The sequence below is a fragment of the Setaria italica genome, chromosome II (genome assembly GCF_000263155.2).
Source record: "Setaria italica strain Yugu1 chromosome II, Setaria_italica_v2.0, whole genome shotgun sequence".
NCBI lineage: Eukaryota > Viridiplantae > Streptophyta > Magnoliopsida > Poales > Poaceae > Setaria > Setaria italica.
The window spans coordinates 5913200-5929399 of NC_028451.1; the positions used below are offsets into that span (position 1 = coordinate 5913200).

Sequence of the window (16200 nt, forward strand, 5' to 3'; positions counted from 1 at the left end):
GCATTCACGGATAGTCCTCGATAGGTTGATCAAGGTGCGGCCAAAGGAAAAGGTATGTTCTGTCATTTTCAATTGTAATTTCGCTGTATTCACGACATTGTTATGAGCTTTAAAAGTCAGGGGCATTTGCTGCCTACTTGGAGCCGGCCACGATCATATTTTGGACGTCGTGGCTCTGAGCGAGAGCCGGGCGCAGCGAAGGCGTCTGGCACAGAGGCGGCCTGGCGCACGGCGGCGGGCGCAGCGGGCGGCGCGGAGGCGGGGGGGGCGGCGGGCGCAGCGGCGGCAGCGAGCGGAACCGGCGGTGGCCTGAGTGGTGACAGGATAGAGGAGAGAGAAAGGGGAGAGAGGAGAGAGAATGAGGGTAGGAGGTGTAAAGTGCTCCATGAGCAACCATAAGCAACCCAAAAGTTGCTTATTTGCTTATGCATAAGCAACTTATAAGCAAGTCTATAAGCATGAGTGTTTGGGTTATAAGTAACTTATTTGCTTATTTTTAAGTTGCTTATGGATAAGCAAAGGAAACCAAAGCCCTTAAACTCTTAGGCCCGCCCTAGCCGGTAGCACGTGCTCCGCCGTTGCTTCTGCAAGAGCATGCGAGTGCAAAGGCGCGCACACGCCCCGTATGCTTGGCAAATCCTAAATGGGCAGAGTATCCTACAGAATATCTCTAGAAATATTATAATAATATTCAAACCATTGAGTATAAAATGTAGCAGCAGAACTAGTACATGTATCTCACGGACTAATCATCAAGTATGTGCGCGAATTGAAAAAAAAAACAAAATATCGCAAGACAGAGACAGTCAGACATGCACCAACACAAGACGGATCTGCAGCAAATAAAGGAATAGACCTGAACAAGACTACAAGAGAGAGTGTCTGAGAGCCTCACCTTCACGGCTTTGACGTGTGTGGGGTACCTAGAGGAGGGATGCTCTCATTTGATGCCTCGGGGGACGACCAGGATCCGCGACGCCTGCTGTGCTGAGGGCCGCGAGCAGGCTGAGATCGAGACGATCAGACGAGGGAGGGGTGCACAGCGGCACAGCGCCCTCGATGAAGGGATCTACGATGGTAGGGAGCGCTGCGGTCGACGAAGCTCCTGGGGAGGGGCACGGGCTCCGGTGCCGGTGTGGTCGGCCGGCGGCGAGGCCGGAGTAGACGGCCGGTCGAGAGCGAAGACGGTGCGACCGTGCGAGTGTGGCAAGGATGAAGGCCACGCAGGCTCTTGCGGGTCCTGCAGGAGTACCCACATAAGCCCACCGCACCTAACAGGATTGCCCGCTTTAAGCCCACCAAATTGAAGCAGGTGCCTGCAGGTGTCCACTGGACTATACAGGCCTCACAGGTTGACGTAAGGCTGAAACGGCTGATTTTACAGGAGGGCCTCGCAGGTTCGTAGGAATGCATGCGCCTGCTTGCATGCTTATGCTTACGTAAGTTTGCATGCTTATGCTTACGTAAGTTTATAACAAAATCTATGAATCTAAAAAGACTAAAACGACCTATCCTTTAGGATGGAGGGAGTACCTATTAGCGGAATCTATCTTACCTGAACTGAATTGGCTGAATGTCCCCTCTCTGCACAGCTCATATGTTTCAAATTATAGGTCATAGATACTAGATCTACACTATATCTAAATGCATAGTAAAAACTATGCACTAAAGAAAGCCTTGTAATTTGAGACAGAGGGAGTAATAAATATAAAAAGTTCACCACCGGGCCACTCTCATCATGTGCAGTGCAACTGGGTGTTCGTACTTCAGGACCCATTGGCCCACGAGTGCTGAATTGGGCCACTTTTGTGCGCCATCCACTTTGCGCAACCACATTAGCAATTTTGGTAATGTTCAAAAAAACATTTAGCAATTTCAGCAAACGATAAGATTGCCCTAACTAAGCTCAAAGGCTACGTAATGAGAGGACTGCTAAGCCGAAAACAGAGACATGTCAATATGTCAGAAACTCATGATATGAAGCATAAGTGACTCCGAGAAAGCGAAACTAGCACACGCCCACAAAAATACATAATGCCTAACAGGTGCCATGATGAGAAGCTGAATTTCACATCAATGTGAGCTTCACAACAATCTTTGGAACAGTAATGGACAGGTGCCAAATACCGAAAGTCAGATCATTAGCAAAATCAAAGGCATGGCAGCAAAAGGAGAGAACACTGCAATGCACAGGTGCTAAACACCAAATGGGGAAAAAGCAGAACCAATGCAATCTAGAGCAAAAACAGAGGCATCCGTATGGCGAAAAAGGAGAGACCATAATACCAGCGAGTCACAGAATTTCTAGCGCGCAAAACGAATGGTTAAAAACAGGCCCAAAACACGCGAGCTAATGTAGTAACAAATGGGCAACATAATACAGCATCCCTTTGGTTGGTATACATGTTCATCCGTATACAGACAGACACCTTTTTCCAGCTTATGTTGGAACACGACCGACTTCTAAATATGTGCCGCAATAATCACCACTGCACATCTCATTCATCAAAAACGAAAAGGCCTAACCACGCCGTACGGAAATTTAAACTAAAACATGACCCCAAAAAGAGAAAACCTTCACAAAATGTTTCTGTATCCGCGCCTCCTCTAGCATGTTGGTGTTCGTAAACCACACCGCTGGTTAGCTAGACAAAACTAACCTGTATATTAATCTGACAAACACCGATTCACGCCCATGCACCTGGATGCCTGAGAGAATGGGTGTTTCATCTATTCCAAGTCATATATGAATATAGTAGTAATACTCTCCCTAGGAAGTGATACCTGCAACAAAAATAACATAGCATACTATTGTTAGTACTGCTAGTTACGATAGATGTCCTCAAAATATGCTTCGACATAATATAATGAACAAGGTACTTGTCCAGTGCGCACAGATGATAGATTATGTCGAAATATAATATAATGAACAAGGTATAATATAATGAACAAGGTACTTGTTCCAGTGCGCACAGATCCAATTCATTTTAAAACAACAAATTGATACAGTTTCCTCTCTGACACAGGAAAATTTACCATACCACAACTAGGCAGGAAAAGTTCATGTTCAGAATGGAATGTCTAACCTGCGACAAGCAGCCCTATGCTTCGTACAACATACTGAAACTGGTACCGACTAGGTTGGCTATGCATGAAGAGGGACTGCTAGTCCAATTTGAAATCTATATATCTTACATCTCTATAGCACTAGTTCAAGATGGCTCATGTCTCAATTACCCAACTATTAAGATCATCTTTCTAAAAGAAATGTTTTCCAGCACCATGCTGCCTTGTGCATCATTCAATATAGACTGCTGATCAATTTTAGGGAGGTAATAGCTAACTACAGCAAAATTCTCATTTAAGTTGCAACATTGAGATTATGTGATTACATAAATACTTCATGTAAATATTTTATAGACAAGACTAACCTATTGCCAGAATATTAACACATTCAAAAAACAAAAAAGGAATTCAAATTTTCAATCGGTCAATTACATGCAATTGAAACCACTATCAGAAATTCATAGTAGCTTTTAAGAACCAATTATCCAGAAATGTGCTCTAGTTCCAATGCATAGGTGACATAGCATATATTGACTTGTCTTAACATTGATTGACCACATTTCCATTTGTATGTGTGCCCTTTCAAATACTAAATGGATGCTTTTGCACTTTAATATCTGCATCTTGTTGAATAAGCAAGCAAGATAGGCAAACAAATTACCTCTACTATACAACAAAAAAACAATGCTGGGAATTTTGCCAAGGAGAAATATGTTTCAGAATCAAGAATAGGGATTGTTCATCCCACAATTTGGTGGACCTACTTATTCTTAACTGCTACAATAAAATGGTATGCCAAAATACTCACACAACAGGGGAAAAGGATTAACTGGCCCATTCTAGGAACCGAGCCAAGGCTAACCGATGTCCACTTGGTGTCATTAAGGTAACTATTTAAGCTCAAACAAAGGAAGCTTCAAATATAAAGAATCCATTATAAGAGATATTTGGTAACTAAGATGTTTCCCATTTCCTTGCATAAGAAATAACAAAAAGGAAGAAATGGTACAGCTGTCCAGAAATAGAGGCAGCATAATGGTTGGTTTGTCATCTTAGGGAATGTGCAATATGAGTTGTTTACACAGGAGTGTTTAAAGAAAGAGAATGCCAACTGTCATTAAGCACTTGCATACAGACTTTTTCTCCTTAGTGCAGTTGGTGCTTAAATAGGTCCAACCACCTTGTAACACGCAGTCCAACCCTTGTAACACACCTTAAGGAACTCAAGCAAACTTGAGCATCCTCCGCCTCCTAAGTACCCACCCCATATGAGATGCGAAATAAACCGGGTTTTTTTCCTAAGCACCTCCTCTGAGCAGCCAGTTGTACATGTTATAGCCCAATGGTTAATAACAGATCCTTCCTAGTCTTGTGAGTTTTTAGTCATCCCTTCATATTGTTGATATGATATCCATAGACAAATGTAGGTATATAAACTTTCAGCTTGGATAACTTGCAGATGTAGAAACTATCATAAATAAGCTATAGATTTATGCAAAAGTTGACTGGTTGGTCTATTCTTGGTTCCTATTATTATGACACTAACTAATGATAATTAATTCGAAGTGTAAGAAAATTATTGACATGATAACAGTTGTGGTTTTGATTGATGTTCAGCTATCCAGGGCTAAAAGGAAACAATGACGAAGAACATAAATTCTAGATTACATACAATAGTTATAAGATTTGGACTTGTGTGTATTTGTGGCAAAAATATAAGGTGTGCTAAATTATAATTTAACATAAAAAAAGGGGAAATGCATATGTACACAAACAGATAAACTAGTTACTATATTAAAGTTTAGACACAAAGTAAAGCACATTTGGCCATGATTAGATTATGCAAAAGATATTGCATTACCCCATCCCGGATCTAAAACTTTGTCAAGTCTCTTGAAGACTATTCTAGGTGTTTGAACAAGTGAAAACAAACAACAAAAAGGCTATAGCATTGGGAAAAAAAAGCGCCCAAAATATCCTTGAAGAAAATCCAGAGAGTGGATTGACTTTCAATCAAATGTATACACAATACTCCTAAGAAACGCTGATGGCTTATCCTTATTTTCCCATAACATTGTAAGCTCATTTTTTTTCTTTCTACACTACCTAATTGTTCGGCACAGCAGTACAGCACTACACATATCAAACACTGTACTTAGCACGCAACTACAAGACGATGCTGCAAAACAAAAATTGTAGCAAATTCAAATTTTTGAAGGAACCAGTTTTTCAGAAGAAATTTCAAAGCAGTATATATCACACAAAAATTTTGAAGCAGTATATCAAATGTTTTGAACATATCTGGATTGACCAGAATGTTGAAAACATCGTCCACAGATCGCTTCCTAAGTCCTAACCTCATTGTCCTTGATTTACTCCACACAGTGTTCAATGAAATCGCAAGGCACAAGAACTATATCAAGGCAAATCCGAGGTTCCAAGGAACATGTACTATAGCAAGGCAAACCCCAGATGGAAGAGACAATGCCAATGTTCAATACTGGATTAATTCATCTTCATTCAAAGCTCTGCCTCTTTGATTGATGGGATTGGCGTACAACATTCCGCTGGTGAGTGAATCCTGATCATTCCTAGCACTCTGATAATCAGGCAGCTAAATCCACTTCCCACTAGGATATGCTATCTTAATCCCACCAGACCAAACAAATAGCAAGATGTGTGTGCAATGTTTCTTGCACAGGTTTAGCAAGAAAAAAGTTTCTTGCACATTAAAGTGCACAAAGAGTGTACAATTCAATGCTAAATGCAAGGCCCAATGAAACCACCACAATTTGATTACAATACATGTCTACAGTCTACTCCAATCACTCATCTATGTGTAAGTTGTAACTCAACTGAAGGAAGCAGGAGAATGCTCAAAATAATATGAATGAAATCAACTAATTCTATTTCAATATCTGAAAACAGTAGTATGATGAATTCACTATGCTGCAGGATAAAATAAGTACAAAATACAAGCCCATAACACTTATCTATAGATGCATCGACAATTGATTGTCAGGTTCTAGAAGGTCAAGGAACATGTCCAAACTATATGACTTCTCACTCAGTTGGCCAAACAAAACTCAAGCTCAAATTACCACGAACTGAGTTCAAAAAATATATTGTGCGTCAAGTTACTTGAATAGCAAAAATGGAATTCAGAGGAGCCCACAACAAAGGCCTGCTGTTTATGCTGTTGTGTCATCCTGGTTATGAACACGCCATAGAACTTTTATTCAGAGTGAATAGACTGCTTTGTAAACAGGGAAAAGGAAGGTAAATTGTACTTCAGATATCTATTTGACTTTTTTCCCCAACTAATTGAATTTTAGTTCCATTATGCAGAAATAGAAATCTATATGGAGCTCAGAGGAAAATATCGAAACAGCAACTGACCTCTGCTTGGCTGATTGTTGTTAACAGTATAGTTGCCCATGTAACTTGCTGATACGTCTGATTTGATATTTGGATCAATATTTCCAAGATCATGGCCAAAAGAAGGTATGTCAACCTCAGATGATGCAAACCTCCAGGCTGTGCCACCATAAATAGAGCTGCTACCATATGTATCAGGGTTGTTCACTTCATATGTATTGCCTGATGCAGAGAAAGGTTCACCAATTGTACCAGTTGAGTTGCTCCTCCCATAGCTGCCAGAAGGCAAACCAAAGTTATTATCTCCAGCTCCACGGCCAAGGTTCCCTGACCCAAGGCTTGAAATGTTGCCCATCGCATGAGCAGAAGGGAGACCTCCCCAATTGTCACCAGTAATACCGACTTGACCTCCATTTCCAGGTGAAGCAAAAGCATTCATGTTTGTAGGATTGCTCGGGTAGTTTAGACTCCCATTACCCCAAACATTCCTAGACATTGAACTCAACATTGATCCTGAATCATCATTGAGGCCAAGGTACCCAATAGGACTACCCAATCTGTTCGAACTTCCATTGTAGTACGAACCCATTTGCCTCCCATTGGAACTGTTGATGAAACCTGAGTTTGCACCAAAAGTTCCGCTCATCCCACCTTCAACATTCATGCCCATCCCAAAACCTGGGCCAAAAGAAGAGAACCCATTCCGTGCACCTGAAAGCAGGCCATACCTTCCATCCACCCTCATGCCATAGCCTCCTATGGGGTTCGGGTTGTAACCCTGGTTGAAGCCATTCAGGAAGCGGTTCATAGCATAGCTCTGCCCTGCTCCCGCAGGCGAGCGTGCAACAGGTCCAGGAGACTGCTCTTTTGGAACAGCCCTCTTGACCTCAACCATTTTACCATTCAGCTCATGGAAGCTCTTGTGCAGAGCTTTGTCCACAGCATCTTCTGAATCATAGGTGATGAATCCAAAGCCCCTCGGCCTCTGCGTGTTGTGGTCATACATCACAACCACATCGGTTATGACACCGAATTGCTCAAAGTACCTTCTGAAGTCAGCCTCTGTGACATTTGAGGGCAAACCTCCAACAAAGATCTTTCTAGTACGGCCCGGTCCAGGTGACCCTATGCTGCTGGCATTGCTCTTGCTCACGATACTGTGGTCGTCCCTGGGAACGGCCTTCTTTGCCTCCACCTGAATCAAAAATGGACAATTCAGCTCGCACAGTGAAAAAGACAGCAGCTTTCCAACAGAATTCCCACCAAAAATGCGCATTGCTATATCAGCAGACCCACAAAAAAGGAAAGGCGTGCGAAACGCAATTACCATGCGCCCGTCGATCATGTGCTTGTCCATGGTCACCCGCTCCGCCACCGACGCATCGGAGAAGACCACGAACCCGAACCCACGAGCGCGGCCCGTGCTGCGGTCCCGCATGATGACGGCCTCGGTGACCTCCCCGAAGCCGCCGAAGTACTCGCGGAGGCGGTCCTCGTCCGTCTCCCACGAGATGCCGCCGACGAAGAGCTTTCCGGAGTAGTTGGCCGCCTCCATCGCTCCCCTCCCCTCCCCTCCTCTCCTCCCCCTGCAATCCAGAAGCGCACGCACGATTTACACCAGATCCGGCGGCGAGATCCGTACCAGATCCGGCGGCCGCCGGCGCGATCCGGCGCCGATCGGCGTGGGGATCCCGTACGACGAGCAGGGAGGCGTGGGGGTCGCGCACGTCGGCACGGAGGGGGATCGGACGCTTACCGGTCGGTTGGCGGCGGCGGCGAGGAGGGATCGGGGGGCTCGTCGGCGCTCTCCGGCGCTGCCTGCTAAGATCTCGAGGCGACCATGGGAGGCTGGGGGTGAGGTTACTTGGCTTGGAGACGAGGCCGAGGATGAAATCTGAGTGGGAGGCACACTGCGAGAGCAGGTGTGCTATAGCTTCCCCGTGTTTAAATGGTGGCTAATGACTTTTAGGGCCCGTTTCAAAACGCTTCAAATTTCACAGGGTTTTCGGGGAGAAAAAAAAGGTTGAGCTCCTTAAATTCAAAAGAAATTCATGCCTTCCAAAAGCATTTATATTTTGCACGGATACTGTCTATGTAAGCTCGTTCTTTTTTAAAAGATGTAAGCTCGTAGTTAACGTACTCAATCGTAGAGGATATTTATCTACGTGTACATCATGTTCCCTCCATGAGCGTGTAGAGGATATTTGTTGACAGTCTAACCATACAAGGAAGGATATAATATCGATCGGTTAATTACCGACACGAATAACTAGAGCTTAAATAACAACTTTTAATTGTGCGTTCACATTTCCATAAATATGTAATCCGATAACCTATCAATTAACACGTAATGATGTTTAACATGTAATGACGTTATCAGAGTAACTACTGAAAGGTATGTAATATCACAGCAAAAATGCATACAACCACTTATGTCCCTGCTAGTGTTGGAATTATGGATATTGTTAGGTAAGAGATACCTACAATGGTAAGTGTTGCTTCTGTGAAAGCGGCTGGGCAAAGGATGTATACATACCATTAGAGTTGAGGTTTTTTCAAGCTAAGTATAGTTTAATTGGTTTGCCTCCCTTTGGGCGAAACATGTCTAAGTTTAAGTCTTCTACTCAACAAGAATGCCCATATTTTCAGCTAATTACTTTTCAATATAGGTGATGTACCCCTCAAGTTACATGTGGTGCGGTCTCAGTCATCAATAGGAATGAATCTATATGTGTATATAAGTGCCTATATCTATGGTGTGTTTCAAACAAAGAAGTAATATTTAAACTGTTTTTTTCCTTTTTACTAAGGGTAACGGTGAGATGAGGCTTTTTGACTTACATATGTTATTTCCATCAAAATTTGTTAGGAGCTTTCGTCTTACCAACTAGATCCTTCCATGAATGTCTGGTGGAACACATCATGACCATGCTTAAGAATTATAGCTCTAATAAACGATCCCTAATATGATTGTAGGAGTACAAATTATAAAATAGACCATATATAATGGCTTATGGTTTTGATCTTGGGCATTGTGCACTTGACCATATCATGTACAATAGTGATAGTCATATGCCTATTGTCAACCACAAGCGAAAAACAATTCTCTCTTCTTATCCATATCCGTTCTCTCATCAATATCTTAGTATGCACCTGCCACTAGAAGAAAAGCATGCCAAACACAAAATAGCCAAGTATAGTGATATCAAGCAGTAGAAGAACATTCATTGTCAACTATAAGATTTTATTTACAATGGCACTAAAAACCTGCATTATAATTAGTGCATTGAGTAACTATTTTTTTCTTCTTGTTGCCTACCATATGTTTGTTATATAGTGTTAGCCGCATTTGGCTGGATCAAGTAAAAATTCGTTTTTCTCATTTATCTATTTATCAGTTATTTGGCCCGCTACTTTCAAAATAAATTCATTTAGCGGGTCAATGGATACAAATACGGATCCCCGCAAAAAAAAAAAACAAAAAAAACAAAACTATTGGTGGGCTACTGGGCTGGGCCGGTGCAGGTGGATTGGGCGCGCGCGTAGAGAGAGAGGCGGTTCCATTGGGCTTTGATTAATCGAGTCCAATCGGACCGTCTGGCCGCGTAGCCACAGCAGCTAACCACGGACCCGAGCCCCATCGCGGCGGATCCCACGCCGGAGTGAACCCTTCGCCGCCGCCGTCCGTCCGTCGCCGGAGGGCGAGGGTGACGAGGAGGAGGAGGGCAAGATGAAGACGACCAAGGGGGGCAAGGTGATGAACCCCACCGACGCCTTCCGCAAGGAGCAGCGGAAGAAGGAGCTCAAGCGGGTGAGTGCCCGCCCAACCCTAGGGTTTCCCCGGTCCCCGCGACGCCCGCTGGTTCGATGCGGGCGCCCTATTCGGTTCGTAATCGCGACGGTGACAACGCTGCTGATTTGACTCGATAGGCTTTGGTTGGGGTGGATTAGGGTTGTACGGGGTGGGAGTGGTGACGGTAGCTTCGTAGATGGGTTCATCTGATTGTGGAAGCCCCAATATAGGTTGTTGAACGCGAAATTTGTCTGCTTTAGAGCTTGTTACGGTGGATTGATCACCTAGTAATTTGACATGGGAAAGCTCATATCCCATCCAAGATGCTTATTTATATTTTTGGTTGCTACTTGTTGAATCTGAAGATCTTAAATGCCACAGAAGAACCAAATAAATAACCTTAGATGTTGACTGGTACTAGTATTTTGGCAGTTTGACTGTGAATTCTATGCTGTTCTGATGTGTTATTTTGTTTAGTTTTGTTGGCGATTTATTTTTAGGAGGATTTGGGCTATCTTAAGTGGAATATGAGGTTTCAATCTTAAATGTGACAAGTTTTATCATGGAAATGCAAAAACCACTTGTCCGTGTAGGAACTTCTACTATAGTAAGCCCTTCACAAGGCATCAGTATTTGCTCCAAGGATGTTGTTGTGTTTAGAAGATGGAACGGTGATTGAAGTTTTGTAGAACTTATAGCTATGCGTACAAGTAGCAAGGCCTTGTTGGTTGGCACTGGAGGATCAATCTTGTTTGGCATACTGAACAAACTAATTGCCTGCAATTGTTATGAGATCATATAAAAAATGGCACGTTGCTAATTTATTTATTTGTTATCAATTCATATCATCTAATGGTTTTCTTTTTCCACTTATCTTCCATCTTCCAGAACAAAAAAGAAAGGAAGAAGGTGCGAGATGTTGGTATTTTGAAAAAGGATCCAGAGGCTATTAGGGAGCAGATTGAGAAGTTGGAGAAGATGAGTAAGTAAATCAGAGTTTATGTGCTTGCATTTAGAACATGAATCAGAAAGTGATATTCTTTTTTATGAACCTTTTGTTCTATGCATATCTCATGTTACTTGTTATTCTGTTTTAGTTCTCATAACATGGTTCATTTGGTCTGTAGTGGTAGCATTATTTCTATATTGTTCTTCCATATTTGGTATACATTCATGACCTATTTGCTATGTCCCTAACTTATTTCCATTTCAAATTTCCAGCGATTTTGACTCTTGCAGTTGGCTAATTATCTCTCTGTTCTGGTGTTTCTAGTGTGGTCCTATTGTTGAAACAATTGTATAGCTCAGGCAACGTAAAGCATCAAATAGGGTATTAGCATGGAGTTACCTAATATGTATGTACCATGACCTCATGAAGCATTATATTTTGCAACATTTGCCTCTTGTCCACCTCTTTCAATTGTTACCTGCTCCGCCTCTGTTTTCCACATGGCTCATTTCACTTTCTTATTCCCCGTGAGCTTTGTTTCTACGGGCCCTGATAGTCTTGATCATTATGGGTCTTATGATAACCGAAACTCATTTTGGCATTAGAAAAGATAATGGTTCCCTCTTGACCATTCTAATCAGTACGGTTACAATGCTCTATATTCGTGTTCATTATTGGCCAGATTTTTTGTTTTGAATTCATCATGAGTACTTTATTTTGAACTTATAACTCTATGCTCTTTTAGTTGCATTGTTCGAGAAAATTTTCAGTGCACAGATTTTCTATCATTTTCATACAAAAATAACTGATGATTATTTTGTCTATTCTAGGGCTTGTCAATCCTGAAATTGTTCCTTTTCTTTTATTGGTGCAGAGGCTGATGGTGCTCTTGACAAGGCTAGGAAACATAAGAAAAGACAGCTTGAGGATACATATAATCTTATTGTTAAGAAAAGAAAGGTATTTTGATTTCAGGAATCTAGACTCCATGCACTTTTTTTTATTGTTTTTTAGTCTATCCTACTCATAAATTTATAGACGGTTTCTTTTTCATAATCTTTCGTCCTGTTGGACATGTTTCTTGGCATTGTCATGGCAAGTTAGCTGTGCTAGTTGGCCTTCATTTTTTGAATTAATTTTTGACATTCTTTACTAATGTTCTAATGAAGTTTATCAGGATATAGGAAAGTGGTATTTCATATGATTTTGGTAAAATACAGTATGCTGTTAAGAAGCATCTTGTTCCACTTTATGCTGTCAGTGACTATGGCAATTATCTTGACTGAATGTTTTGATTTGGCGTGCCTTTTTATTTCTCAACATTGGAAGATTTAGACTAGAAGGGATTATGATGGTAGTATTGATACAATGTTATATTAAAATTGAATCTTATTAGTTGTTAAGACACATAAGTTCTGCACCAAAGTCTAAATTTGAGTTTTGGATTGAACGTGTAGTTTCTAAGTAACTTCCAAGGGCAACATAGCAGTAAATTCTTGCTAATTCCTATTCAGACATAGAAGCTCATTACTTATGGTTTTTCCCAGGAATATGAACAGAAAATGAAGGAGAAGGGTGAGCAGCCGGTTATGTTCGGGTGAGCTTTACTGATATTTTATGCATTCATCCTATTAGATAGCAATATTACTGTTCCTTCTCACCCAATTGCCTTTCTTTCCCCCTAGCCATCTTGGACCACCAAAGAGACGGCCTGCAGCAGAGGAAGAAGATAGAGCAAATCCTAAGCCTGAGGTATGTTATGTTTTTCATTGGAATTATTTTTAAAGGTTTTTGAATATTTGAATACATACTTACCACGTTTGTATTACAGGACTCTGTTTACTATCATCCAACCTTAAATCCATCTGGAGCACCACCACCTGGAAAACCTCCCATGTACAAATCATCTATAGGTTACTATCTTTATCTCTCTTTAGCTTGTAAATATTTCATTTTCTGAAAGAAAAATCATGATCTTATAAAATTACCTTCTTACAGTTTAGTAATCATAACTAGCTTTTTCTCAGTTTCATTTCTTGCTTGACATGCAGGACCAAGAATCCCACTGCCTTCCTCATCCAACGCGGGGGCCTCATCTTCCATGTCAGAGTCTGAAGCAGGTCCATCCACCCTGCCACCCCCTCCACCACCACCACCATTGCCAGCCACCTCAGAATCCATTGATCCATCTGCACCTCCTTTCCCTTTGCCCCCACTCCCACCCCCGCCCCCACCACCACCTAAGCCTGTCAGTGACTCAGCACTGCCAAGCTTACCTCCGCCACCTCCACCTCCACCCGGTCCACCGCCAAGAGAACTTGTATCAGGTCATACAGTACTTCCACCACCTCCGCCTCCACCGCAGAGGCCGTCTGGTGCAAATGAGAGCATAACTGATTCTGCTCAGGTGTCTACTTTGAATCTCTTTTGTATATTTAGTAGGAATTTTTAATAGGACAATGTTCTAACTTGGAAATCCTATTGTTAATGTATCAAACTGATTTTCCTAAGTTTAAATGTTTGGATGCTGACCTGGTCTTACCTTCTTTGCAGCCCTCGGTTGTCCTGCCTCCACCGCCTCCGCCGCCTGGGTTGCCACCAAAATCAAATGACATGGAGGCTGCTGGTCCTTCAAAGGACACTCCTGGGTTTATACAAGATACTGCTGCAAGGGTCTTGCCACCACCGCCTCCACCGCAATCATCAAATTTGCCTCCTCTACCTCCAAGGCCACCATTGCAACCTGATATGCTAACTCCTGGAGTCATGAGATTTCCACCGCCCCCACCACCGCCAGATTCAAGGCCACAGTATATGGCTCCTGGGGTTGCCAGGCCCCCTCCACCTCCTCCAGGATTACCCCCAGCTCAGATGCCGATGCCACCGTATGGCGTACTTCCTGGTCCACCACAGATGCCTAGGCCTCCGTTTTTGCCAGGACCCCCTATGCATCCAGATGAGTTTGCTGCCTTTGGACCAAGGCCTCAGTTACCTCAGCAGCCATCATATGTGAAGTCAGCTGCCCCAACAGTTGTCAAGAGACCATTAGCACAGCACACTCCTGAGCTGACGGCTATGGTATGTTAACTGGCTTCACATTATTCCTTGAATTATTCAATCTTCTAGAGTTCTGTAATGTAAGTGGCCCATTCTGCTTTAAATTGTTGCAGGTTCCTGCATCTGTACGGGTCAAGAGAGAATCTGCTCTCCCGAAACCAAAACCAAAGGTGGTGCAGCAGCAGCAGTCATCAACACCGTCCATTTCAAAGCCTTCAGTGACCCTCATAAGAAGTGATGTCCAGCCTTCCTCATCAGCACCCAAGCCGCCAAGCATCGATGATTCATATATGGCATTCTTGGAAGACATGAAGGAATTAGGTGCTCTTGATGGGTAACTCAAATAGAGTAGATTTCTGATTGCACTTGAGCATCCGCTGTCTAAACATCAGCCCCATCTTGATCTGTGGCTATTGAATCCCGCTCAGATACTTGAGATCATTTCATGTCCCAAAAGAAAACCTTGAGATTAGTTTAATTGGAAAATGGGAAAACAATTGTAATCAACCTTTTGGTAACTAGGTTGTTATGTTGCCCAACTGTGCAGTGATAAATAGTCTCTGAAACTTAAATGGTTGGCTCTAGCTGGGATATCTCCCAGCTGTAGGTTCAACGAGACCCCCCCTGGCAGATTTGGAGATAGTACCAGTCGTGGTGAACACTACTGTGTGCTTTATGTCGTGGACTATTTCATATGAAAACCAGCTCAGATATGCTTGTGGAAAACGAGTAGAAGCTGTTGTGAGCTCGTCATATTTGTGAATGCCGGTGCCGGCCAGCCTTATTAATCCTGCAACATTTGTGGCTGATGAGCCACAGCTTTTATAAATTATGTGGATATATGTTCTAAATTGAATGCATCACTTGTTTATTTTGATCAGCTGGGATTCTCTGCTTACAAAACCGTGTTATATTCATGTTCTTGTACGTCTGGCACAATCTTTTTGTTCATGCCACGCACTATGAAGCCTGACCACCAGATTTCATGAGATATACACAGCTACACATGTTTCAGGCCTTCACGTCTTCACTAGGAATCATTGACGATTCTATGTCGGTCTAGGTAGAAGGTACCTCGTCCAGCAGTTCTTTGGAAGGTTTAACATTTCCAATAAGGAACATTATCGCCTCAACATGTATATGCAGACATTCTGTGCCTATTTGCTGTTTTTTTATATAAAAAAAACGTGGCTATTTGCTGTTGCAGTACCCGGGTAAATATTCAGTGCAAACCTACCCTCCAATGTAATCATGGAAACCCAACTGCAATCCGTTGGTTATAAGATGTGCGGTCCAGATGAGCCTCCTGAGACCCGCAACAAAATTTGCATCTAAACCCCTGGCACCACATGAAACATTTTGTATGTAACACCCAAGCCGTTCCAGTGCGAAAAGAACCATTCCTAACTCGGTGCAATAAATACCAGCCCCGCAGTTGCAACTGGAGTCGTATCTAGCCAATTGTTCGCAACTATTGTTCGAGTTGCGATCAGTCTGCACACTAAGTTGCAAATACTGCAGGCTGCTTACTACCCTCATCATATTAAATTGGAACATTCCTAACTTAAGGCAATAAATTCCACACCCCCACAGTTGCAACTGGAGTTATATCCAACCAATGGTTTGAGTTGCAATTGGTCTACACTCCGAGTTGCAAATATTGTAGGCAACCTACTACCCTCGTCGCACTAAATTGGGATATTTCTAACTCAATTCGATAAATACTACCCCGTAGTTGCAACTGGAGTTGTATCCAGCCAATCATTCAAGTTGCAATCCGTCTACACTGTGAGTTGCAAATATTGTACGCCACCTGCTATGGCCTAGGAGGTGTGGATGAGAAGGTGGGGGAGGTATAGAGGAGAAGATAAGAGGGATTTTTGTGTAAATGTAACATCAACAGGGTGTCACTGCTAAAATTTTCATGTGGATCACGAGGGGTTGATTGTAAAAGCGT

At 42.7% G+C, this 16200-nt stretch overlaps 2 protein-coding genes across 2 annotated transcripts; one reads left to right on the forward strand and one right to left on the reverse strand.

The window, feature by feature from the left end:
- Positions 1–2321: 2321 nt before the first annotated feature.
- LOC101766561 (heterogeneous nuclear ribonucleoprotein 1) lies at positions 2322–8366 on the reverse strand. The gene is made up of 4 exons (XM_004955674.3): positions 8201–8366; positions 7772–8030; positions 6466–7639; positions 2322–2784 (listed from the first exon to the last, which is right to left on the reverse strand). Exons 2-4 carry the CDS (start codon positions 7997–7999, stop codon positions 2771–2773), a joined length of 1416 nt encoding a protein of 471 aa, XP_004955731.1. The 5' UTR covers positions 8000–8030; positions 8201–8366; the 3' UTR covers positions 2322–2770.
- A 1671-nt stretch (positions 8367–10037) lies between these two features.
- Positions 10038–15094, forward strand: LOC101767258 (formin-like protein 3). The gene is made up of 9 exons (XM_004955675.2): positions 10038–10255; positions 11126–11219; positions 12061–12146; positions 12734–12783; positions 12872–12938; positions 13018–13099; positions 13238–13593; positions 13740–14264; positions 14357–15094. The coding sequence occupies exons 1-9, from the start codon at positions 10175–10177 to the stop codon at positions 14579–14581; spliced, it is 1566 nt and encodes a 521-aa protein (XP_004955732.1). The 5' UTR covers positions 10038–10174; the 3' UTR covers positions 14582–15094.
- Positions 15095–16200: the final 1106 nt, after the last annotated feature.